The 27,736-nt window shown below is 34.8% G+C and overlaps 1 protein-coding gene across 6 annotated transcripts in view; it reads right to left on the minus strand.

Moving 5' to 3' along the window:
* Nucleotides 1-843: 843 nt before the first annotated feature.
* The window catches only part of C2CD5 (C2 calcium dependent domain containing 5), a 98,397-nt gene continuing 71,504 nt past the window's right edge, over nt 844-27,736 (minus strand). For 2 of the 6 annotated variants that reach the window (XM_081821340.1, XM_081821334.1), the window contains 12 exons: nt 24,369-24,509; nt 22,367-22,430; nt 21,119-21,180; nt 20,802-20,900; nt 20,016-20,105; nt 19,449-19,536; nt 18,417-18,503; nt 8,620-8,670; nt 7,627-7,728; nt 6,118-6,308; nt 2,832-2,978; nt 844-2,163 (listed from right to left, as the gene is read on the minus strand). In XM_081821340.1, coding sequence (XP_081677466.1) covers nt 2,032-2,163; nt 2,832-2,978; nt 6,118-6,308; nt 7,627-7,728; nt 8,620-8,670; nt 18,417-18,503; nt 19,449-19,536; nt 20,016-20,105; nt 20,802-20,900; nt 21,119-21,180; nt 22,367-22,430; nt 24,369-24,509 — 1,254 coding nt within the window. In that variant the 3' untranslated portion in view covers nt 844-2,031. The remainder of the gene's footprint in view (nt 2,164-2,831; nt 2,979-6,117; nt 6,309-7,626; nt 7,729-8,619; nt 8,671-18,416; nt 18,504-19,448; nt 19,537-20,015; nt 20,106-20,801; nt 20,901-21,118; nt 21,181-22,366; nt 22,431-24,368; nt 24,510-27,736) is intronic. The other 4 variants (XM_081821335.1, XM_081821337.1, XM_081821338.1 and 1 more) reach the window with 4 other exon arrangements.

A 27,736-nucleotide genomic window follows, 5' to 3' on the forward strand; every position in this document is an offset into this window, starting at 1 on the left:
CTCACTTAATAGTGTGGGTTTCAGAGCCAGATTGCCTGTGCTTGAATCTTTTGGCAGATCAAACTCTCTACTCAGTTTCTTCAACTATAAAATAGGGCTTAACTATGATATTTACCTCGACCTCATAGGGTTTCTGTAAAGATTAAAAGGGTTAATACAAAAATACATTTATTAGGGACGCCTGGGTGGCTGAGTCGGTTAAGCATCTTTGGTTCAGGTCATGATCTCAGGGTCCTGGGATCGAGCCCTGCATCGGGCTTCCCTGCTCAGCGGGGAAACTGCTTCTCCCTCTGCTGCTGTTCCCCCTGCTTGTGCTCGCTTTCTCTCTGACAAATAAAATCTTTAAAATTATATATATATACATATATATATATTATACTGCCTGGCATATAGTAAGCATTCAGTAAACATTAACATTAGCAATTGTTATAGTGTGTGTATATACATATACACACACAATACATAAACATATATATACCACATATATATGAATAGTATGTATAGTATATATATAAACACACACATATATATACATACACACAGCACATTTTACAAATTATTTACTTGTGTGGCCACTGAAAATAAGCTCCGTGATCATAGGAACCTAAGCGTGTTTTGTTCACTGCCTCAAACTATGCCCTGGGATCTAGTAGGCATTCAGTAGCTGTTGAATGTGAATACCTACCGACCAAAGACCGAGAAAGTGCCCCAAGGATTACAGTAGCTACACAATGGATGTTTGCTGACTGCAGGAATGAATGGAGGTGACCAGATGGAAAGTGATTTCAGACTACTGGCAGAACTACACTACACAAAGGAGGCAAACAAAGAGATTTAGCAATATTCCAGTTTATAAACTTTTTATTTAAAAAATAAAATTATAAACAAAATACAGAAAAATATTGACACCTGTGATAACAAGGAAATGACTCCTAATCTTTAGGGTAGTTTGTTATCCTGAAAGAGCAAAACCATAAGTTTTATAAAGAAATTTTATTGTGCAAAGGAGGAATGTACTTTGTATGCTTCATTTACAATAGGTATTTGGCATTGACAGAAAAAGTATTTCTATGTATACATTCAACACTTTGCAGCATACTTACATTCAAGTTACATTTCCAAATTCTATGCCAAATACAATCTAACTCACCATCAAAAATCCCTAAGATATAATTCTGTTTATTTGGTAGGAGTGCAGTATGATTCTATCAGAAATAATTTTATGCTCCTACTAGATCAATTATACCTTAACTACTTCAACAAAATTCACTGACCTTTTCCTTCCAGTTGAAGCCAAGCCTCTTCTAGACAAATTAAGCACTAATAAAATTTGGCGAGTTACAAAATTACATAGTTTTTTCCTCCCTCCTTACAGACATTATTAGAACTTTCAATGGAAGGACACTGGCTCTAATAAATTACTTTTTCTTTTACAGTAGTTAGGACACAGTATGGATACAAGTTGCAGAATTTTAACTTCTTTTTAAAAGATGGCTGAAGCACTCTTCCTTTCGGTTGTTACCAAATTCCAAATTCAGTTGTTCTCAAAATAAAACATATTAGGAAACCCACATAGTGTTCTCAAACTTTTCTGCATTTTCTCACACATTCCTCAAATCAGATTTTTTTATTCATTGACAATTTGTAAATTTCTTAGTTTCTCTCAATTACACTAGGATAGCTATTATAATTTTGATAATTTGACCATTTTATTTCTAAGTATGATTTTATTTAAGTCAACATAAATTACCAATAACTTCCATCTCTGCTACAGTTCTCTGAGAAATCTATCTGAACTTAGTGAGGAGTCAAGATTCCATGGGGCCTGACTAGGACTGGCAAACAAAACATCAGGATTTGAGAATTCTCATGCCTCCAAGAGATTCCAGATAAATCAAATCTACCCATAATGTACCAATTCTTTCTTAATTATCTCAAATTAAGTTCATTTTTAAAAGTCCAGTAAGATAATTAAAGACAAAACAATGGAGACAGATGGATTTCATTGAGTTGAGCTCTTTCTGATTTACTTCAGGTTGTAACTTCTCCTCCAGCACATGATGGGAGGCAGTTGGTAGTAGGCTGCTGAGTTGACACCACTTCTAATTCAGATTCACGAACAAAAACCACTGCATCACCACTCACATTTATAAGACACTGTGCCTATACAAACAACAGGAAATGTTCAATCACCAACCCAACAATCTGCTCATAATTTTCTGTTATTTTAGGGCCAGTGCTACATAGCTGAAAAAGCACAGGCTTTTAAGTCACTTGGAAAAGATAGACAACCCAACAGAAAAATGAACAAAGGGAAAAAAAGGAAGGCAACTCACAAGAAAGGAAACTCAAAAAAACCCCACTGATAGAATTAAATTTTTTAAAGGAAACTTTAACAATTCTAAGTGAGCTATTATATGAACAATACTGATAAAAGGAATTTATTCTAAAATTAATCCTAAGCAACAATTCTTTGCCCCCACTAACAGAAGTATTTATTAGGGATAATAATCGGGACGTACCACTACGTACCACTATGGCGATTAGAACTAGACAGATCATAGTCCAAACTAAAGGTTGTCTCTCACAGTAACTTAGGAGCTAAACTTCCAGAGGTATTTAAGAATACCCAGATGTGAAAACAGCATCTGATCTATATATGACCATGGTTATTAATATATTTGTTAAAACATGTTTCAAGCATCTAGAAACAAAAAGTTCTGAAGAGCAATTTTCTTTGGTGGAGGTTAGGGAGAGGGTGGGAGATGGGAAAGCCATAGGGGAGGGAAATCCTCAGGTTCCCCCAAAAGAAGTTTTTGACTACATCTCACCTGGTTTTTATTTGGATTCTCCATGAAGACACACTGCTTCATTATGTAGGAGACAACAGCATTCCCTCCTAATGCAGCAACATGAGCTCTCACCATTGCAAACACTTCAGCAATAAAAGCATGGAGAAAACCACTGACTCCTCCTTCCTAGAAAATAATATGAAAGAAAATCAAACTGTAGACATGAATGTATATAAAATGCCAAAAATATATATACTAAAAATCTTAAATAATCTTAATATAATGGATGGATCATTTTAATTTCCCTCATAACAGGGATTTGTTACATGAATGAACAAACAAACCTTTACTGAACACATGTCTGTGATGGGGATTAATATCCTTACTTCACAGATGATGAAACTGATGTCAGAGAATGTGTCATATGCCCATGACTGTGACCACATAGGTAATAAAAAATGGCAGAGCAAGAATTCAAACTGTTTCTCCAACGTCAACGTCTCCATCAAATCATTCCTATCACTCACAGAAATTGAAGGTAAATATAAACAATAAAACTGCTCTGCTCTCCATCTCTCCCATTCTGAAGCATGTTCCAAGTACACTTGCCTTTTTATCAGTTTCTCAAACCTATCAAGCACTTTTCCTGCCTCAGGTCCATGCTGTACATGTTGTTTCTGAAGGTTCCTCACCCAATTTTCCACCAGGATAACTCTTACTCAATTCTTCAGGTCCCTGTTTATATGTAACTTTCTCAGAGAAATGTTCCCTAACTATCAGATCTAAATTAAGTTCCCCAGTTGAATTCTCTGATAGCCTCTGTTGTATTTCTTTATATTACTATCACTAGTAATACATTAGTTACATGATTATTTGTTGCATGTTCACAATGCTCCGTTTCACTAGACTGTAAATTCCATCAGGCCAGAGACTGCCATCTGTTTTGCTCATAACTATATGCTAACACCTAGTTCAATAGGTGCACACACTAAGCATTCCATACATATTTGTTAGGAAATGAAATCCAATAGTTGAGGGAATGTTTTCAGTATTCAAAAATAAAACAGAAACCAAAGTCTAGCAGAGAGCCTAAAATGCTTTAGAACCTAAGTTTTCCATGAATTCTACTGGAGGTTATTTACAGTCAAGGAAGAAATTTCCAACTTTAAACTAGAAGTTAAGGGCAAAATTTAATGCACTGTTAAAAAAAAACATTTGACCAGATCACACCTTACTAAAAAGCCAGGGGATCCTATATATAGATCCTACATATAAAGGTAGCTCTTTATAATTAAGGAATTGAGGTATTTCAGCCTACCTCCAACTCAGTCATAGCTCAGTACATTTTTTTTCTTTTACTTGTATCTGTTTTCCTCCTGCCTTTTAAATCTCGAAATTCTGATGGCAGAGTACCAAAGACTACAGAGGAGTAATTCTTTTTTTTTTTTTTTTTAAAGATTTTATTTATTTATTCATGAGAGAGAGAGAGAGGCAGAGCGAGAAGCTGGCTCCCAAGGAGCAGGGAGCCCGATGCGGGACTCGATCCCAGGACCCTGAGATCATGACCTGAGCCGAAGGCAGACGCTTAACCATCTGAGCCACCCAGGCGCCCCGAAAGAGGAATAATTCTTAGAAGATTACAAAATAGAAAGCAAATAACTTATCAAGCAATGAATAAATTTGGGATATTATGCCATCCAGTTAATATTACAATTCTCTGTTGAAAGGAAATCTACTATGAAGCAACATTTTGGGGTATGGCTGCTTAAGCAGTAGAGAAGGCACTTAGGAAATAAAATTTTATGGACTACAATAATGCAATATCCATGTACTATTAAGAGCAACTGGAAAGTTAATTCACCAATCTATACCAGCTTCTCACACCCAATTTTGTCAAACTTAAATGGGCTTAGAAGTGTCACCTATTTTAATTCTATATTAAAAAGGGTTTTGAGAATATATTAAGTGTCTTTTCCATCTCAACACAATTAGAATATGCTTTAAAACCTAATGTATCATAAAGGAAACATCTAACCAATCTGTCAGAAGTCATTCCTTCATTTACACAAAAATAACTATGTCTACTCTGCCAGGCACTGTGCCAGGTACAGGATGGTGAGCATGATATTAAAAAATAGTATGAGGGCTGGGGTGCCTGGGTGGCTTAGGGGGTTAAAAGTCCAACTCTTGATCTCAGCTCAGATCTTGATCTCAGGGTCATGAGTTCAAACCCCATATGGAGCCTACTTAAAAAAATAGCATGAGGGCTATTATTTCTAAGAAAGTATAGAAACACTGATGGTGAGACAAAGGGAAAAAAGCATAGTTAAGTCATCTTTATAATGCACACACTTTTAAAAAATACAAACTGCTCAAGAGTTTACTGGGTTTCATACCTATTCAATAAAAAATTTCCCTATTCACAATATTAATTTGCTCTAGCCTTATTTCATAATGTAAGACACAATATAAATATAATTTTTTTCTTGAATTTAAATTCCTGTGTAATTAAAGATACAATAGGCTGACTGTAATTCTTAAATTTGACCACATCAAAACATTTATAACTACGGTTATACAGTATGAGGTAAGAATTTGAATAAACGGCATTCTCATGTACTTTTGGAGAGGTGGGAATAAAATGAGCAGCCGCATTCTTTTTCAGGGAGAGAAAATGATAAACTATCCCCACAGACATCTATCTATAATATAGTCCCTTACGATTTCTAAATGTAAGGCCTTAAAAACTGTTATTTAGGGGCGCCTGGGTGGCTCAGTTGGTTAAGCGACTGCCTTCGGCTTAGGTCATGATCCTGGAGTCCCGGGATCGAGTCCCGCATCGGGCTCCCTGTTCAGCAGGGAGTCTGCTTCTCCCTCTGACCCTCCCCCCTCTCATGCTTTCTCTATCTCATTCTCTCTCTCAAATAAATAAATAAAATCTTAAAAAAAAACTGTTATTTAAATATATCTCAGACAAATAACTGAGCAAACTAAGCTGTTCTTTCAGGCTGTTTCAAATCTCTAATCAAACATAGATCAATTTACTTGTTTTATTTATTATATGATAAGGATCTGGGATTTCTAATAATAAATGAAATTAAATCCAACATAACTCTTGTGATAATACTAGGTGCTATATGAAATTTAGTAAGTCTAATCTAGAATCAATCCATACAGGTTATTGAAAACAAAACAAAACAAAAAGGTGTGGGTATGTGCACGCGTGTGTGATTACTTTGGCAAAAAATAACAATCTGGAATTTGTTTGGTTTTGTTACTGATGTCTTCAATCAGAAAATTCATAAAAACAATGTTATAAAATTACCTCACGAAGAGAAGTGGTTTCCCGAATAAAAAACATGTTAATTATCCCAAGATATTTAGTTATTTTTGCTCCAGGAATAAAAGAAAGAGGTGTCATCTTAACAACCCCAACTGTAGTATTTGCACAAGGTGGAGTTGAACGGTTCCGGAAATTTCCTTCACCCATAGGACTTGCTTTTTCAACTGTCACAGCTAAATTTGGAAAAAGAAGAAAAAACATCAAGATCAGGTGTTGGTAACTCAATTATTCCCTAAGGTTTCCAAATAAGTGGTGACAACATTCAGCTGTCTGTGAGGCTAAGCCATGTCATGAAAGTAAAGAAATTATCATGCACTGCATGCAATTAAAAAGAGGGAAAGAATAACTTAAGAGGAAATGCTGGAATGGAATTCTTTTGGAAGAAAAATGGCATTCCTGCAAAAGAAAATGTTGATGCGGTGTAGCTACACACACAATGATCGTTATAAAGTGAAGAAAAAGAAAAAGCAGTAGAGCATTAAAAATTATCTGCTGTAGGAACAAATTATTACAAAGAGAGTGTGAAAGTTGTTATATTTCCCAGTGCAGTTTTTTCCATCTTTTTCAGCCGACTTCATCATTGTCAACTTGTAGATAAACCTTATGTTAACTAGTTGTAATAGGTTTCTTCTCCGAACCTCTTTGATCAAACTCATAATTTTAAAAACTTAACAAATGACCTTGGCTGTCTAAAAGCTGATTGTTATATAAAGTAACATAAAAATAGCTACCACTTGACAAGTAACTAACATAAGCCAGACATATATATGTATATATATCTAATCCTTACAACAACGCAGCAACATAGGTATTATTATTCCCATTTTACACATGAGGAAACTGAGGCTCAGAGAAGTTAAATAACTTGTCCAAGGTCACACAGCTATTAAAATGACACTTCTAGGATCCCAAACCAGATCTGGCTGGTTCCATATCCTGTGATCTTTCCTCTAAAACATCGTTTCTTCCTTTTTAATGTAAATTCTTTCACTCAAATACATTTACCTCAGAGTCTACCAAAACACATGGAGTATAAAGAGCATGTAAGTAATGATGCTGATTCTAGCAGTGAGATAAGAATTAACTACTTTCTATTCAGAAATACCTCATTCTTTTAGCCCTTTGGATATCATCACTCTTAGTAAACTAACAGATGCCATCTACTACATAGTAGCTTGGGTCCTGGAAGAATGTCTCTTCAATAAGAGAGCTCATAATTTCCTTCCAGTAGAAGGATATAATATCTATTTATACACTTTTAAGAATACCTTCACAAAAAGTAAAATTTTAAAAACAATTGTACAGTTAAAATGAACAAATCTAAAGGCCCTTCAATAACTTTTGCTAAGTGACCATTAGAGTCTGCAGCTTTCACACTCCAATACATGATTGATTGGCAATGTTATTACTGGATAGTAAGGTCTAGCCTTCACCACTGGGAAATCAGGGATATGCTTCTCAGATCATAATGTGGTAGAAACATCCGCCTACTTGTCTTAATTGATCCGCGCCTTATGGTCTGAGCTTTCAGTTTAATGAGCTCTATCCAGCTGCTGCATCTGTCTGCAAAGGAACTGTAATCAACTGACGTTGCTGAAAACACAGACAGAAAACAAAAGAAAAAACAAAGAAAAAATATGGATGACGTCTCTTACTCGTCATAACACTCCTTCTGATGACGTAATTTAACTGTAACTTAGAAAAAGAATGGTCCTTTTCAAGTCAGATATGAGAGATAGTAGAGAGTCAAGCTTTAGACACTGATTTGTCCAAAACCAAGTTCTCAATTAGCTGGCTGAGCATTTTTGGCGATATCATAGTGGTGTGGTCGCTTAGGGGAAATGGAAACAAGGTCTAACAGAAATATCAATGAAAGGACCATACACTGCTTTAACTTTATTTCCCATTCTTTTTACTTTACAGTGTTTTAACTGTCTATATTTTATAACTTTAATTTACAATTCAAACTTTGTGAATAATTCCCTTCCCTATTTTTACCTTAAAATCAAAAAAAATATTGAGAATCAAATGCTGAAGAATACATAAAAATTACTAGTTGACTTATCTTTTATTAAAACACATTCTTTCTACCATCAGTAACAGGAAAGCCAAAGGGTCACTTTGGTCAATATTCTGTTTTCACATCTGATTTTGGCAACAAAGCTTCTGATGACATTAAGTGGGGAGGCAGGTGGGAGTCTAACAAGTTCTCCTTTTTTAAAAAAAAAAGCTTTTACTATTACTGAGCTAAAAAGTGTTAAAGACCTAAGATTTTATTTTTAGAAACAGGGAAACTATTAAAATGCTAAAAATGTAAATATTAGTTTAATTAATATTTTAAAAGACACATTCTAACTATAATAAAGCCACATTTTGGTGTCTATTCCACTGTCCAGTGCATTTCTCCAATGTCTATATGTTTATGCACCACCACACTAGATTTTCACACCTTTGGTGACTATTTGCTTAATTAGACAAACTCACCTCTCTGTGCAGCTGGTATACCTGAGTTAGAACTTGCACTCTCCAGGTGTTCTAATAAGACAATATGAACAACATTAGCTTGAATGCTAAGTACAAGCCAGTATCTCTTCTTTGCTGTTTGTTAATACCTCTATAAGCCAGATGAATAAGAGGAAATCTTTATGGCTTCATTATAAAAAGCAAACCAAATAGAAGTATTTAGGTTTTAAATGCAGTTTCTATTGATTTATGAAAACTAGCTCAGTTAATAAATATCATGCCAAGGAAGACTACTTGTTACTGTAACACAAGAAGAGTTTCAGAAACATTATAGACATGAGAAAATATAAACATAGTAACAAATGTTAGTAGGATGAAAGCAGGGTGAGAAAACTGAGCAGAGAAAAGCATCAATGTATTAGGAAGAAAATCTGAAATGAAACATGGAAGGAAAATGTTTGTGTGTGTGTGGGGGAGGAGCCAATAAGATTAAAAATTATAGACCAGGCAATGACCTATGTCTCACAGATAAACACAAACTGCTTACTTACTAGCCATAACCCTCCCCCTCGCCAACCCCCCTTCATTCAGGGACTTCACTATCAACAGCTCCCTCTGGTGGTATCAAGACATCATAGAACTAAAAAGTGCTCCCCACAGATAGAACTAGATCCCAAACAGGAATCACTCCCTTTCCAGTAACCTTGTAAAAGGAGCATCCAGAATTTTCCTTAGTATTTTGTATTTTTATTATCGCTATTTAAAGTATTGTACAAATTTAAACGGCACTAATAAAAAAAACTTCATAATCTATTTTTTAAAGTTCAGACTCTACCTACATTAGCATATTTGAATTTTTGTTTCAAAGAATTTTATAACTGAAAGAATAGTGTTGCTGAGTTAGAAATAACTAAAAAAAAAAACTGAGAATTTCAGTCACCCAGTTTTTTTTTAAACTTATAAATTAAGTAAATACGTATTTTTATCTCTGCTTAATGTGTTAATCTTTTGGTAATATTTTTAATAAAAGTTATACCTTTTAAAGATAAGATTTGTACAGGTTTCTGCTAATTGGGTGCAATGGGAGTATCTCTCATACTCCCCCCTCTTCCCATTTTTATAAAGCAAGTGACAACTAGCTAATACTGGAAAGTGTATAGTGACTGTCATTCCTCTTATAATACTGGGCTGTTGAGTAAATAGGATCACTAGGCAGGATCCACAAAATGACTGTGAGGGTACCATGCTATGGATGTGCTCTGACCATCATGCCCTCAGGCTGAAGATCTAGGCAAGAAAACGTCCTCCCTGATTCAGGATCCTGAGGAGCTTTGGAACCCGGAAGGAGATGGAACCGACAGGAAGGAGACCAGAACAGAACTGACATTCAGAAGCTTACCACATCTCTAGGGACAGCTAGTTCAGCACTGAAAAAGGCTGTAGTGCAGAAGCTGGGACAGCAAATGCTTACCCAAGCTTACAAATGCCGGGAGAGTCCAGGGCTCTCCTATGTCCTATGCAGTACAGACTTGGAGAGTACAGACTTACATAAAATATAGTGGGCATTAGGAATTCTGTGCAAGTTTTTAAAATGAGGGAACAGGGGGCAAAAGCTAAAAAATAATGTGAAAATTACTAAAGTGAAACTGTCTTCTATATCTCAGTATTATCTGAGTAATATGAAATTCCCCAGTAGCAACTGTGTATAACTTAATGACAAATGTCCACAACAAGAGCTTAAACATGTACTAAGTATCTGCTCTCATCCCTAAATAACAAGTGAAAAAAAAGTACACAATGATCTGTAAAATACTTGTTTTTTTTTTTAAATAAAAAACAGTATCTTTGCAAAGACAGACAATAAAGCTGATTGAGGGTAGTTGCCTCTTGAAAAGGGAAACGAATGGAGAAGGGAGTTTGATTTTGGACTGTATGATTTTTTGGTAAGATTTGAATTTTTCACCATGCACATTTATTACTTTTCCCAAAAAATTTTACAAAGGGTGGAGAAGTGGGTCTTTTCCCTGCCTCCACATATGAATGTATTTGAATTAATATCTGAAAAAAAAAGTTTTTAAATTGCAGATATTCTTTTTAAGTTTTTATTTTCATTCCAGTTAACATACAGTGTTATATGTTTCAATTACACAATATAGTAATATAGTAATTCAACAGTTCCATACTGCACCCAGTGCTCATCACTACAAGGGCACTCCTTAATCCCCATCATCTATTTAACCCATCCCTTCACTCCCCTCCCCACTGGTAACCATCAGATTGTTCTCTGTAATTAAGAGTCTGTTTCTCTCTCTCTCTTTCTTCCCTTTGTAAATTGCAGATATGCTTAAGGGAAAGGTTAAAATAGATGATTTTAGGGCGCCTGGGTGGCTCAGTTGGTTAAGCGACTGCCTTCGGCTCAGGTCATGATCCTGGAGTCCCGGGATCAAGTCCCGCATCGGGCTCCCTGCACAGCGGGGAGTCTGCTTCTCCCTCTGCCCCTCTCCCCTCTCATGTACTCGCTCTCTCTCATTCTCTCTCTCTCAAATAAATAAATAAAAAAATCTTTAAAAAAAAAAATAGATGATTTTAGGAGAGCAGATTCATCTAACATGTTTGCTAGGATCTTAATTTTTCTCTCAGAGAAAAGGCCCAAAATGAGATGGTCCTGGGAACAGCTGAACATTGACACCTCAGACATTTGAATACCTCAGGTATCTAATGACCTCAGATTCTCAGTCACTCTGCTCTTCCAATTACAGTTTGGCTTCCAAGGTAACAGGCTTCTCAAAACAGAAGGTATTGCAGGTATTAGCTGTCTGGCTCATTGATACACTAGTAATTATGGTGAAAAAGAAATAAACCCATATGTAATCTCTAAAAAAAAAAAAAAGACAACATATTTCATATCCAGGATTAGAAATCTTACTAACATCTTTTGGGCTTTGTTGAGGAGCTAATGCCCATTGTCAGCCTTATCTATGTAGAAGAGTTTGAGACAAACACTTTTTATGTAAGGTTCCCCCCATTTTGCTGCAGAAAGTCTCAATCAAGCCACACAGCAGCCCACATCTCTTACAATTTCCTTTCCCACTGGATACAAGAAAATGATTATTTTGCTCCATTAAAAAGTCACCAGTAGGTGATAACCCTGTTATCTATAAATGAACAACCCTAGAAAGTCAGCAAGGCAAAAAGAACATAAGATTTTATTATTCTTTTAGTATACTCTAACAATATTTAACAAGGCCTATCAGTGGGGAGGGGGGACTAACCTAGGTTAAAAGCAGTTGAATAGAAATGAGCATATTGATGACCAACAGAAAACAATGTGGCAAGGATTCTTCCTCCCTCAATTATACATGCTCCAGTGCTTCTGACGTTTGAGACTTCTCCATTCTTCTAAATAGTCATAACAAATGACAAAGGTATCAGCTGGCTATGATAAAGCTCTACGCTGATCACTAACTCCTCTGACAAGTTGTTCACTTTATATCATTAGAATTTACAGATCATCTTTGTTCTGAATAATTAAAAAATATCTGAGATAATCTTATCTGGTCATCTTAAGAAAATTACTAAAACTAAAAAAAGTTCCTGAAACTTCTGACGATTCTCTGGCAGATTAAAATATATGTAATCTGGGGCGCCTGGCTGGCTCAGTGCCTACAGCATATAACTCTTAATCTTGGGGTTGTGAGTTCAAGCCCCATGATGTGCATGGATCCTACTTAAAAGAAAACATATACAATCTGAAGTCTTTAAAAATGTATACTTTATTTAGTTATTTAAACATTCTCGGGGGCGGGGGGTAGGGGGGCGCACTTAGGTGGCTCAGTAGGTTAAGCGCGCTTGCCTTCTGTTTGGGTTGTGATCTCAGGGGTCCTGGAATCCAGCCCCGAGCTGGGCTCCCTGCTCAGCGGGGAGTCTGCTTCTCTCTCCCTCTGCCCCCTGCTCATACTCTCTCGCGCGCTATCTCAAATAAATAATATCTTTTTAAAAATAAAGTTTTTTTAAAAAATAAATGGGGCGCCTCAGTGGGTTAAGCATCTGCCTTCAGCTCAGTTCACGATCCTGGGGTCCTGGGATGGAGCCCCATGTCTGGCTCCCTGCTCAGCAGGGAGTCTGCTTCTCTCTCTCAAATAAATAAAATCTTTAAAAAAATTTTAAAAATAAAACATTCTTGGGCTTTGTATTTTAAACTTTTTAAAAAGATTTTATTTATTTTAGAGAGATAGAGCGGGTATGGGGGGAGGGGGAAAGAATCTCAAGCAGCCTCCTCACTGAGTGCAAAGCCCAACATGGGGCTCGATCCCAGGACCCTGAGATCATGACCTGAACCGAAACCAAGAGTCAGACGCTTAACTGACTGAGCCACCCAGGTCCCTAAACATTCTCAGTTTTAAGTTATTATGATCAAAATTTGGTTTTATGTCTCTTTTGGCATTTCCATCAATCTATAATGCACTGATTAGCTATGTCCTATAACTATAAAATCTGGCTTAATGACGGACTTAAACAAATTATGTGTATAAACCTTGTCCATAATGGTATTCAAATATTGGTGGATTGATGATGAAATTGCCATATTATAGCTAAAAATTATTAAAGCATAGAGAAAAATATAAATAGCTTCAATCTGCATAGCCCACTAAGGGGAAAAACTCAACTACCATCACAATACATACATTAGATGACAAACACAATTAGCTTCTCCATTTGGGTCATTAAAGCTTCCAGCTAAAGGTGTACAACAGCCTAAACCACTTTTCTTCAATCCCCATCTTCTATTTTCCTGCCTCTGTTTCCAGGCATCCACTTCTCCCCTCCCTCGTACCCTTCAGATTTTCTCTTCCAAATAACGCCAATTTTCGTGAGTAACCCAATTCAATTTTCTTTGTTGCTTACTCCCTCTTCCTCAGACTCTGGATTTCACTGAACTCAAGCTGCCTTGAAGAAGCAAAGATTCCTTATCTCCACTCCTCCATCAATTTTCTCTTTCCTTCCTTCCTTCCCATGTCTGGGATAAATTTCTCATACGTTTTCCACTCCTTACTTTATTTTCCCTTCAATCTCCTTCCCCTCAGCATCTCTCTCCTTTCTTCTTACTAATTGTTGGGGACATCAATAACATGGAGAACTTCAGCACTTTTTATTTTTGCTACCATTTGGTCATAATGATAAAATACATTTTATGTTTTGTTTTGTTTTTTTAAAGATTTTATTTATTTATTTGACAGAGAGAGACACAGCGAGAAAGGAAACACAAGCAGGGGGAGTGGGAGAGGGAGAAGCAGGCTTCCCGCGGACCAGGGAGCCCGATGTGGGGCTCAATCCCAGGACCCCAGGATCATGACCCGAGCCAAAGGCAGATGCCCCCCTCTTTTCTTTAAAGATTTTATTTATTTATTTGACAGAGAGAGAGAGAGACAGCGAGAGAGGGAACACAAGCAGGGGGAGTGGGAGAGGGAGAAGCAGGCCTCCCGCTGAGCAGGGAGCCCGATACGGAGCTCGATCCCGGGACTCCGGGACCATGACCTGAGCCAAAGGCAGACGCTTAACCGACTGAGCCACCCAGGCGCCCCAATAAAATACATTTTAAAAAGAGAGAAAAAACAGACATGCAATGAATTGTTAATACATAAAGATATTTTTAGTTTGTGCAAAGAATTGTGTAATAGTTGTTAAGAATTTAGAACCATTCATTGGCAGGATAAAATAAAAGCTAACTCTTGTAGTTTTTATAGGCTTATATTTCTAATCACTAGCTTAAAAAATGTAAGGCAAGTCATTAAATTTAAAAAATTAAACTACCTTTTAGAATCAAATTTGGCTTAACAAAAAAATAACCCATATTATAGCCTCAATAAAAATAAAGATAACAAAACTTCAAATGTGATACCTAATTATGGAGTACAATGTATTGAGGGTTTTATTTTTATACTGAAATCCAGATTTTGGCCTATGTTTGTCACATTAATCGGCAGCTGCTTAATGAAAAGAGTACTCCTGCCAGCCTATTATGCCATCGAACGTGAGGCTATCACTCCAGCATAAAGCAAAACAAAAGCAGGAACAAAGTTGGTATAAACGACTTTTCTTCTATACAGTTTCACCCAACAGTATATAAAAACTAAATTGACTTAATTAAACCTTTTTAAAGGCTTGAACTCTTAGAATTTTAATTTTAAAAAACTATTATCCTATTATAGATTGAAATTATAAAGTACTTGAAATATTTATAGTGGCACATGATTCACACACATTTATCTAAGATCTTAAGCCCCACAGTATGGTATCTAAGATATTGAGATTTAGGTCTTTAGACATGTATCAAAAATAATATGCTAACCTTCTATAAAAACTACATGCATATGAAATTTTTGGGATCAACTACAGTCTGTAAAACAAATCTTATTTTTTTTTACTTTTCACCCAGATTACTTACTGTCACTCAGATTCTCCATTTTCACTGTATTTGCTCTATCCCTTGATAACATTTTTTTTTAAAGTCTCTTAAAACCATTTCAGAGTAAAGTAGTAAATATTCAGAAAACTAAAGTACAGACATTAATGATGAGGAAAAAACATCATGGGAGTGGTGTAAAAAGTTTGTTATACCTCCTTTTTCTCATAATACAGCCTCATATAAGTAATTTACATTGATGCCAATCATCTATTTTCCTTAGTATTCATCAAGAATTTTGATGACCTTCACATGATAATTTCCTGGAAGAAATTACTCAGGCTCAGCACCTTTTAATATTTCAAATCAGAAAAATCAAATACTTAGAGCAAGGTAACCAAACCAACATCAAACTATCTTGTTACCTTGAGAAACGAAACTAAATATAACCAAAGATGAAAGGAAAAAATTGAACATGGATGGACAATTCAGGCCCAGGCTTACTCTACACAGTGAATTAGAATACATGTAATTGAAGCATCTTTTCTTCACATAATATTCACTCATCTTCAGTAACATAAAAAGATAATTATCAGAAAGGTTTATCTACAAGTTAAAAGATGGAAGTATTAATATATACTGTGCTTAGCTCTTGAAACTACTGTCAACATAAAAGAGAAATTTTAATAAATCACCAAATTTGTAATAAGAACATGAAAAATAAATTAGGATTCAAAGTTTTCAGAATTTAAAAAAAAGGAAAAAGCTCCATCAGCTTAGCAAACTGACCTAACAAAACCATAAAAACTATACATTTATTTACTTATCAGTATTAGCAGTTAACTTTTAAGCCTCTTGTGGTTGCATATAAGAAAATAGAGAAATTTTTTGAGCATTTATTCCTAGCACCCTTACCTTCCTCTCTTGCTTGTTACTTCTAAATTGCTAAGCTTAACTTTTGCCACATATTTCTATTCTCTATTTAAAACCTTTCATGTTACAATACTCAATTACTACATTCATATATTACACTCTATTACATTTTTCAGACCTTTTCAAAACCCCATCCTCAAATCTTCCAAAATACTTTGTGATAACTTTTTCAAGTATATTTAGGATAGCCCATGTCCTCCTGAAAAGACTTGAGAAAGCAAAGACAGTAAATAAGCATGCAATGTAAACTACAATTTACACAACTATTTATAAAAAGGTACAGGTAAACTATTTAGTGTTTACTGATGATTTTAAAATGTAATATTCAAGGAAAAGCACGTAAGTTTTGCAGTTAATACTTAGTAAAAAAGTTTTATATATATTAGTATTAGATGTAATGCTATTGAACACTATGAAAATGATGATGATGGCAGCATGATCTGATTCAGTGGTTTTCAAACTTTTTGAAACTCTTACAACAAAATCACATACAGAAAATCAATAAATAAAAGCATACTGAATCAAAGCTGCTCTATTTCAAGGGTAGGAAGGGGGTCCAGAGACCCATCCTCTCACTCCTCCACTCTCCCCTCAGCTCCCTTCCCACCCTGCCTTTTGGAGAAGCAGAGTTTAAAAATTACTGGTTTAACAGATTTGAAGCTATTTGGAAATTTTGAATGTAACACTAGCTTTTGATTTTGATTAATTGGCTTTTGATTTGTTTTTAATAATAGAAACATGTTAATTATTGAAAAACCATAAACCACAGAAATCCAAGGAATCAGAATTTTAAAGGGTAGAGAGAATCTTAATCTTTTCACACTTTACAGATGAGGAACTGAGGCTTAACTGGCTTATTAGAGGTTACTGGGCCAAGTTCTCACACTATCAGTAGCAGAACTGAGAAGAGAATCGAGGTATGCTACTTTATTACTCCACTTTATGGCCCCTCTCCACACTACAAAATAAATTGCAATATTTTAAGTACTGCTCAGATAGGACTTACTCTACTCAAATTCTTCTTTTGTTGTTCTTCAGTTCAGAGTATCATTTGTACAAAATAGACTAATGACCCACAAGCACGAATTCTAATGACCTTTGAAAACATTTTGAAAGCTAATGCAGAAACTGCAAGGTATCAATGTAGATATGACAAATTTACAGAATTTAAATCCAATCTTCTGCAGAAATCAGTAATGATTAACAAGGTAAAAGTGAGCTAATAGGGACCCGATCTGCATAAATATATATACCTATATATTAGCAACTGATCAAATCTTTTTGTTGTTGCTGATTAGATTTTTGGTTTTGGTCCCCCCTCCACATTGCACCCCTTCCATTGCAGGGTAAGGACAAACGAAACGACACCTAAAACTGATTTGGAATTAACCTTACGTTAAATACAAGTTTCTGTATAAAGTAGGTGTTTTTTTAAAAAATTCTGTCTACCCAGTTCTAAGGAAGATTCTTCACAGTTCTTTTTGTTCTGGAAGCTGTATTTAATTTATAAATCTGAACTCAAATTATCTTTGGATTTGATTTTTTCCTCTCTGTTCTTTCAAGGAGTTCAATTATGCTAAAATTCTCTATCGAGTTCTAAATTAGAATTTTAGTTTAGATAAAAAAAGAAAGAAGACCACAGTTACCATGTTAGAAAGTTCAGAATCTGAAAGTAGCTTATCTTTTCATTTTCAAAATATGAGACAAGATCTATTTACCTACATACATAAACAGGCTCTGCACTAATTTAGTAATGATTCTATTGACATAGATGCAATGTGAATATAAAACTATTCTGTATCATAACTAATGCTACGAAATAAGGTACAGTAATTCTGAAAATTCGTATAATAAAAATTGCCCTGAAATCAGAAGAGAAATAGAAAATACTACCTCCCATTAGTACAGATCTAGGTAGATTTAACTGCTATTAAGTTAAGAGACTATCATTTTGCATTTGAAAATATGGCAGTATCTTTTAAGTACATAACAATGTTCCTCAATAACCAAGACACTCAAAAGACAGCTCATCCCTTTCTCACTTGTACTACCCAAACCCAAACCTCTCTCCACATTTCTTCTGAAGAAAATCAGTATTTTGTTGTCTATAAAAATCTAAAAATTTTTGTAAAATTTCTATTGTGGCTGGAAAAACCTTACCAGATATAAATATCAATATATCACGTGTGAATAGTTACTTTGGGAAATCCAGATCTCTGAAAATAAAATTTTAATACATTTGAAGTATAAGAATGGAACATCACATGATGCTCCTTAAACCTTAATAATTTATGATAAGATTACCTGAGAAATTAAAATAAAAGGAATTATTACTCTCTCCCCTGTATGACCATGAAGAAATAGACAATGAGGGAATGAAGAATAAATCTTCATCTCAAGATTAAGTAAAACTGCCTACGATGAAGAAGTAAAAGGAACTAGAAACTAGGATTTGTGTTTGCATTTCCCTCACTTAACCAACCTTTAGCTGGTGGAAAAGGATGAGAAGGAAGTGAATCTGAACAGAGCTCCAGTGGAAACTGCAGAAGTTCTTCATTATCTGTAGAGGCTTGAGAGGCAAGAAAAACACTGGTTATTTAGTAATGATCTAGTATTATTTTTTTTAAATTAAGAATCTGGGATAAAATATATATTTCCCCAAATCCAATTTATTCTGGTTATTTTCTTCTTGGTTTCTCCCATGGAGACCCATCCTTCACCTGCACGATGATGAAAGATGCTATCTTTCCTGCTAGGACTGTAGTGAGTCTTCGAAAAAATATACTAAGTATAAATCTCTTAGCACAATGCCTTCCAAATAATAAACTCAGTAACAACTATTATTATCCTATTCTTTGTACCATACTGGTTCTATGATACTTAAACCAGCTATTTTCTATCTTCTTTGATAAATATCTGAACGTAATTGTTTAATACATCTCTATTTAACATTAATTCAATGCTTTACATGTAGAATGTAATCAACTATAAAAATTTTAGACTAATCGTGAATATTTTATTTAGCTGCTACGTACCTAAATTTTAGAAAGCATACTATTTCCCTCTCCTTTTTTCAGAACACATAGCAATTTTTAACAATTTGAGTTTCTCTGGGATATATTAAAAATGGTACTTCCTAGATTTTTACTGGATAAAGGACAACTCTGAGGACCTTTCCTAAGAAAAATACGTGGTGCTTACTACATCAGTAGGTTCTCAGATGCCTTGAAGACCTCCCCAGAGATCCTAGGACAGAAACCTCTAAATTACCGCAGAATATGTTAAAATCTAAGTCTAAAAAATAGCAGCATTCTCTATGTAAATAAACACCAGTCAACCACCTATTCACATGTGAAAAATACCAAGTCAACCACAAAGTTATCTTGAAAAAGATAAACAGAAAAAGTGACAGTATCTCTTCTTCAAGAAACAAGTCATTTATTTAATCTACCTTTTTCACTTAACTATAACTGTAGATAAACATTAACTATGCTCCCATCCATCACAGGTTTACCTCTTTGCAGTGACTTTTCAACATGTGTTTTTGTGGTCTGTAAAGCCTGATTTTTGTCAAAAGTTATTGCAACTGCTGTGACTGTAACCTAGAATTACAGAAACAATTTGATTAGCAAAATAATCACTGACAAAATAAGTTTCTCAAAAATCTTCAGTACAATGGAACAATTTATATTAACTGGCTCATCTGCTTTTGCTAGTTAAAATTCTCAACCAGAATTACAGATAACCGCAGATATTTAGACTACAACTGAGTCTGACACATATACCTAACCCTAGATATTCCAGAAAAGAGCTCAAGTACCTTCTCTAAAATATGGAGACTGAAGAAATCCCACATAAGAATACATCCTATTGTATATATGCGAGAAATGTGATTCTACCTTTGGATAATTCAGAGTTCAGAAAAATAAAACATATGTGGTCTGATTCATTCTAGTGTGTTTGTTTAAAAATATTTTGAAGTAAAATCCTTTATATTTATTCAATTATGGCAGATTTATAATATTAAAACATCAGATAAAAGCTAGAAATCTTCTTTAATAATAAACTGAATCTTAATTACCTGTATTAATTCATCTTCAGGCAGAGATACTGTAAAATTTACATGGCAAAGGCAGCAGGGGATCATAGACCGCAGTTTAAAATACAGGCTCTACATAACAGAAAATATTAGTAATATCACTTCTTTTAATTTAAAAAAAAAATTTTTTTTTAAAGATTTTATTTATTTATTTGACAGAGAGAGACACAGCGAGAGAGGGAACACAAGTTGGGGGAGTGGGAGAGGGAGAAGCAGGCTTCCTGCGGAGTTCCAGGAAGCCCGATGCAGGGCTTGATCCCAGGACCCTGGGATCATGACCTGAGCCGAAGGCAGACGCTTAACCAACTGAGCCACCCAGGCGCCCCTAAAAATTTTTCAAAACTGATTTTTCACTGAGCATTATATCATGGCAAAAGAAAAGTTTAAAAGATTAAAACAAAGCTGGTCCATTTCTATTTTGTGTATTCTTACATTATTTTAAATATTTAAGCAGACAATAGATTTAATCATATTTATCAATAAGTCATAAAAATATAAGAAAAAATTTTTCATTTACACATATACAATAGATTTCTATGAAGCTTAAAATTATGAAATAACTTAAAATGTATTTAATAGTGTGGCTTATTAAGATGGAGAGGACAGCTTTAGCATTTTACCAGTGAGAGAGTTAAGATTAATACAATATGTAAATAAAAATCATTCAACCCACAACTGTGTAAGATACTCCAGATAATATACACACTTTTTTAATTTCATAATTCTTAGGAGATTTAACTAAAATATAGTTAGTCAAAAGGTTCCTACCTTGAGCAAATTTTCACAGAGATCATTAAAGTTCTTATTAAGGGCTTGATTAGTCAGGTTAAGGCTGCTTAATCGGATTACTCTTACTGATGTGAACATCTAAATATGGGGAGATATAATAGCATGTCATTTTATTATTTTTAACTAAATACTGTAACAGTTGATAAAACTGCCAAATAATGAGTAATAATAAATAATGTGGTATGAAAAAGGCTAACATTTTAGTTGCAATAAGGTGGTCAAAGAGAAAACATATTAAGAAGGAACTTGCTAAAATCACATTATGTTGTATTTGCTTAAAATTATGAAAGGTTTACCTGTATTTCAGATGTCCAGTTATTTATACCAGGCATAATTTCTGTATTACAACTATAAAAGCCTGTCAAAATAAATCATAGTTAAACTATTTGATAATATTTCATCTATTTTTATGTTAAAGAATAACATTTTTCACTTATTACATGGAATTCTAACTATAAGATCTATTTATTCTTTTTTTCTAAAACACTACACCTTCAGTAAGCTTTAGACCATCTTAACAAATTATCAGTTTGGGTTTTTTTTTAAATGTATGAACATAAAAGGATTAAAAATCAGTTCACCTAGGAGCACCTGGGTGGCTCAAGTCAGTTAAGCGTCTGATTCTTGATTTCAGCTCTGGTCATGATCTCAGGGTCCTGGGAGATCAAGCCCCACAGGCTCTGTGCTCAGTGGGAAGTCTGCTTGAGATCCTCTCCTTTTCCCTCTCTGCCCCTCCTCCTGCTCGTGCAGGTGAGCTCTCTCTCAAATAAATAAAATAAATCTTTAAAAAAAAAAAAAATTTAGTTCACCTACTTTTTTTTTTAAGATTTTAGTTTTTAGTGATCTCTACACCTAACATGGGGCTCGAAATTACAATCCCAAGATCAAGAGTCACATGCTCTACTGAGCCAGCCAGGCGCCCCCTCAGTTCACCTAAGTTCTAACATAAATATATTTTTAAATTTTATTTTATTATGTTATGTTAATCACCATACATTACATCATTAGTTTTTGATGTAGTGTTCCACAGTTCATTGTTTGCATATAACACCCAGTGCTCCATTCAATACGTGCCCCCCCTTATTACCCATCACCAGACCAACCCATCCTCCCAACCCCCTCCCCGCTAGAACCCTCAGTTTGTTTCTCAGAGTCTACAGTCTCTATGGTTCATCTCCCCCTCCAATTCCCCCCCTTCATTTTTCCCTTCCTACTATCTTCTCTCTCTCTCTCTTTTTTAACATATAATGTATTATTTGTTTCAGAGGTACAGGTCTGATTCATCAGTCTTACACAATTCACAGCGCTCACCATAGCACATACACTCCCCAGTGTCTATCACCCAGCCACCCCATCCCTCCCACCCCCCACCACTGACATAAATATTTTTAAACTATGGTTTTTAGTCTTGGAGCAGCAAAGTACATGACAGGATGTGACACTGATAAAGCCTTTAAAATAAAGTTAGTACTATAATAATTTATGAACTAAAATATTGATATATAAAACTAGTCTCATCTCAAAAGTAAGTTTTTTCTGTTCACCTGAAGGAGGAGGAACATCAGTAAGCAGAGAATGTACATCTTCCATAGCATCTGTGTCATCAATCTGAAAATAAAAATATTAGAACTATTATGTATTAAATGTATAATTTCAAATTTTAAAAAAATCATTGTTTTTATTATTTACTAAAAAGAAAACATCAGAGTCAAGGCAGAGCCATTTTTCCCTAAATTAAAAAACAAAACTTGAAAAAAAGTTCTAATATCTATAAATTTCTCCACATTATAAATACTTCTAATATTTCACATTATAATGTATATTCAGTTAAAAAAAAAAGAGCCTTTTCTCAAGTCTTTATGAGGACATGTTTCAAAAGGCTTACAAAGACACCATAAGCAATTATCATCTCTACTTGTATAAGTTAATAAAGTGCAATTTAAAAAAAAAAGATCTTTTGACTTAAATACAAAACTGCTTTAAAACTGAATTACATAGGGATAAATTTAAAGGCACATCTAAAAAAAAAAAAACAAAAACCCAAATCCTATTTTTCTTGTATCACAGTATTCCATTGTGAATAATAAATAGTGAAAATATCCAACTAGACATATACTGACATTCATCTGTACATCGGGAGTCTAACTGACTCTCACACACTTCAAGCGTCCCTTCACATTACCCTTGAGACTTTAAGAACCATTTTTAACTTTAGTTACCCACAGTCATGGCCATACCTCAACCCACTATTCCCAAAAACATTCCACACGCAGATCCAACTACAATGTCCTGTCTGTTCCTTCTCTTACTGAATCTGCCTCTGTTCTCAGCCTTCTGTCCAGATCTGAAGCACCTTCATTCTCTGCTTAGCCAGGATCCAGGACCATAAAGATCAATAATATTCTAGAATGCTAAGAATCACTGGAGAGTTTGTTAAACAGATTCCTGGGACCTACCTTGAAATTTTCATTTACTAGGTCTGAAGCAAGGGCTCCAGAATTGGCATTTCTTACAAGATTCCAGATGGCTGCTGATGCTGTAGGTAGTCACAGCACACTTTAAGTGGCACCACCCCAAAGAGTACCCTAGAACCTTCTACCTCCTCAGTCTGACATATTCTTTTACCAACCTCCATTTTTTTTTCATTCTCAGACTGTAGAAAAAGATGAGAAACAGGCACACATCCATACAGTCTGAGTTTTCTACAAATTAACACTCTCATCTCAGTTAAGTCTTGTGCATCTCCCATGGCTAACAACCTGATCACGATCATGGGCACTGTTATAGATTCTTCAAACTTCTAATCCCATCCCAATACAATTCTACCATGAGCTTTCTGCTTTCCTAAAATAAAGGCATCTGATTTTTTCTCTCAACCGGAACCTACCAGAACATTTCTGAGTATCCTCATTTGTTTTCCTTTCCTTAATACCAAAGGAAGATAATCTATCTCCATCAAAGCTAACTATCTACAGGGCAGGGCAGAGGGAGCAGATTTGTGAGGTAGGAGGCTCCATACATCTTCCATGCCACATTTATTCTCCAGGAAAGTTCTGAGTGTATTTTTATAATGGAAGTTCAACTATACCTTCTGAATTCAGTAAGAAAACACTACACTCAGAATTCGTAGTGCTGTTATACCACATGTAAAAGGATACAATTATACTAACATGTTATAACACATGAAGCAAGTAGACATAGGAAGTCAAAGAACAGCATTTTAATTTAATTAAATTCATTAAAGTTTACAAAAATAGCTCTAAGAATTTAGCATTATTTTTAAGCTTAGCATTATTTTAATTTTATTTCAACCCATACATTAATTTTTCCAGAACTACCTGCATTATTGTACCTGGTGTTGATCAAAAAAATATAATACCAGCTTCTAGTATTTTCAAATTTGTTGTAATTTCTATAATAAAATTTTTATATATTTATAGCAGTTGTAATAATACAAAATCACACCACATCAATTTAGGATCTGATTGTAACAATGAAAATCTTATCTTCCAAAAACTTTAAGAAATTACTCTAATGCAATAATACCTCCAAAACAAAAGCATCTTTTTTCCCATGTGAAAGGTCCAATTCTGTAACTTCATCAGAGCTTTCTGACTGAGATCTTAAAAGTCTTGAGCGTTGCCTAGGTTCTGGGATGGGTGATCCTATAATCTCTTCAGATATATCCTAAAAGAAATACAATTGCTTTATATCATATAAGACTGTCTTTTTCAGTTTGGGGGTTATTTTGTAAACTGCAGTCTTTTTTTCCTTTTACTAAAGTATAATGGACATATAATATTATATTAATTTCAGATATACAACATGATTCAATACTTGTACACTTCAGTTTGGTTTTAAATTTTTATATTAATAAATATCTGTAGAGAAAAAGTCTGTAAAATATATTCACAGCCTATATTTAATTATAACTTTTATAACTAATTAGCCTTTTATAGAGTACATGGATATTTCCTCTTACCAATAATAGCAGCCTTGATAGACTAATCCATTAACGTATAGGACTGCCACAGATGGCAAGGCAATACTGACCTCTAGTGTAATGAGCAGACACCACAACGAGTAGGGAATTGGCAGCCCTTCCAGCTCAGAAGGTATTTTCTACTCAGCATTTAAAAGACCGAACAGCCCAGAAATAATTATTTTTTTATTATTTTTTTAAAGATTTATTTATTTGACAGAGAGAGTGAGAGAGCACAAGCAGGGGGGAGTGACACGCAGACAGAGAGGGAGAAGCAGGCTCCCCGCCGAGCAAGGAGCCTGATGCGGGGCTCGATCCCAGGACCCTGGGATCATGACCTGAGCTGAAGGCAGATGCTTAACTGACTGAGCCACCCAGGCGCCCCAATTATTTTTTTTTTAATATTTTATTTATTTGACAGAGAGAGAGAGACAGTGAGAGAGGGAACACAAGCAGGGGGAGAGGGAGAGGGAGAAGCAGGCTTCCCGTGGAACAGGGAGCCCAATGTGGGGCTCGATCCCAGGACCCTGGGACCATGGCCTGAGCCAAAGGCAGACGCTTAACGACTGAGCCACCCAGGTACCCCAGCCCTGAAATAATTAAAAATGTAGTCTCCGAAAAGGATTCTAAACTTTTATATCTTTTCTTATCCAGTGGTAGTTTTTCAAAGCTCCACATAATAAAATGAGGAATATGATAAATGTGTGCATGTATACATAATACATCTATTACGCAGGTATTTGCTGTGCAAATTATTAAGCTAAATAAACTTTGGTAGCTACAACAATGATCTTTTTGAGGTCAGTGTATGGTGCCACCCTATATGGGTCTGTAAGCTTTCACCTACTACACAGCCAAAGATCAGAGCCAACCAGAGATTCTAAATATCTGTTGGCTACAGGATTATCAGAATGTGAATATGTGAGCACAAATGCAAAATGCATAGCCTATTGTTGGGATAACAGAGCTATGTTTTTTAAAAAACAAGGAATATAAGAAAATTTTTTTCAAAAATGCAGTTTTAAATGTTCATTGCTAGTGCATACCTTACATAAGACTACCACAATTTCATAACAGCGATCTATAAAGTAATTTCACATTTATTTCTCTTATTTGTACCCCAAATTAACTTGCCCTGTATAATTCTGACAGGGTGCCTATTATAATGACTACAAAATGAGAAAGAGCTACAGTTCAGAGGTAAAGCAGTTTGCCTGGGCTTGAAAACTAGTTTAAGTGACAAACCTATCCAGTGCAATGTTCTTCCCACTAGATAACACCTTTCTTTTTATAATTTTTTAGTAGTTTAAAATTTGGTTATGCTTCTGTTCATTATATTATGGACCTAATAAAAGCAACTATCTGTTATTTAATATATCTTAGATTCTTAACAAAGTTTCACCACTGGTACCATTTATTATTCTAAAAGTTTTACACCTTTTGATACCTTTGGTTGACTGAATTATCTCCATTTAAGTGGTACTACTCCACATTAGAAAGATTTTTCAGTGTTGAGAAAAAAATCAAACGAGTACATTCACTTCAGCTGGAGCTACCTTCCTAAGAGAAGAAACACACTAATCCACATGTTCAGGGTGGGCATACATTGTTTTAGAAACAGAAAAGACAAAACTGTAGTATGTGTAGTGGCCTACTACAATGACTTTGTCAAACAAATTCTGAGATGTTATGCTGAAAGAGATAATGCATTCAGTATCTGAAATAAGGAGAGACATATTAGAAAATTCATGAATCGATTAGTCTTTTTGTGGAAATACAGTCATATTCAACACAAGAAATCCAGATATGCTGAAATCATAACAGATTTATTCCCTCCTCTAAAATGTACTAGTAAAACAGAAGTTCGATAAATATTTATTGAATAGATGAATTTAATTCACATTCTCTAAATATGTCTGACTTTAAAAGGCTCATATTAAAGACAGACAGACATGTAAAAACTAAGTGCAATAATATGGAACAGGCCCGATGACAGAAGCACATACAGATACAATAGGAATATAATGAAGGAGAGGGTCAATTCTTCCTGCAGAGGTCAGCACAGAAGTACACAGTTGATAAATACTGGTAAGCAAGAGAGTTCAGCTTGTATCATGGAGCCCTAACATAAAGCTTTGCAAATCATTCTCCCCAACAGGCATAAATGCAATTTGTAAATGTTCAAATATCAAAACATAATTATAAAAGAAAAATCATGTACTGCAAACAAGTAGTCAGTAGTGTTGTGTGGAAAGCTTTTACAATAGCTATTTAAGCATTAATATATTAACACACCAACTTTCTTAGTGAATTTAAAGAAGCTCTATATCAGCACTGTTCAATAGAAATATAAAGTTAGCCCCACAGGTAATAAAATCAAAAAGAAACAAAATCAATGTTAATAAAATATTTTATTTAATTCACTGTATCCAAAAGATTACATTTTCAACATGCAATCAAAATTAAAAATACTCGAGATAATTTACATTCTTTTTCATACTAAGTCTTCAAAATCTAGTTGTGTATTTTATACTGATAGCACCTCTCAATTCAGACCAGACACATACCAAGTGCCCTATAGCCACATGTGACCACTGTCTACCACACTTAAGAGTGTAGCTCTGTCACATCTTTAAAATTCCTCTCAGCTTAACTCTGCTACAAAGCTGTAAGTCTGAAGGCAGAATGCAGAGGTACTGTCCCAGACAACCAACCAAAATGTGTATGAAATCAAATAATAACAATAATGTTACCCAAACACTTTCCTTTTACAGAAGTATTTCATTATCAGAGACTCATAAAAAACAAATAGATTCATTCTAACTCCAACACTTCTTTCCTTCAATTCAGACTCTGGCTATAAGGCACCCCAACACTGTGATACCTACTATAAATTTGGTATCAAAGATTGACTATGGAAGTGACTGGTAGG

The sequence above is a fragment of the Leptonychotes weddellii genome, chromosome 5 (genome assembly GCF_054177405.1).
Source record: "Leptonychotes weddellii isolate Sample4059 chromosome 5, ASM5417740v2, whole genome shotgun sequence".
NCBI classification, from domain to species: domain Eukaryota; kingdom Metazoa; phylum Chordata; class Mammalia; order Carnivora; family Phocidae; genus Leptonychotes; species Leptonychotes weddellii.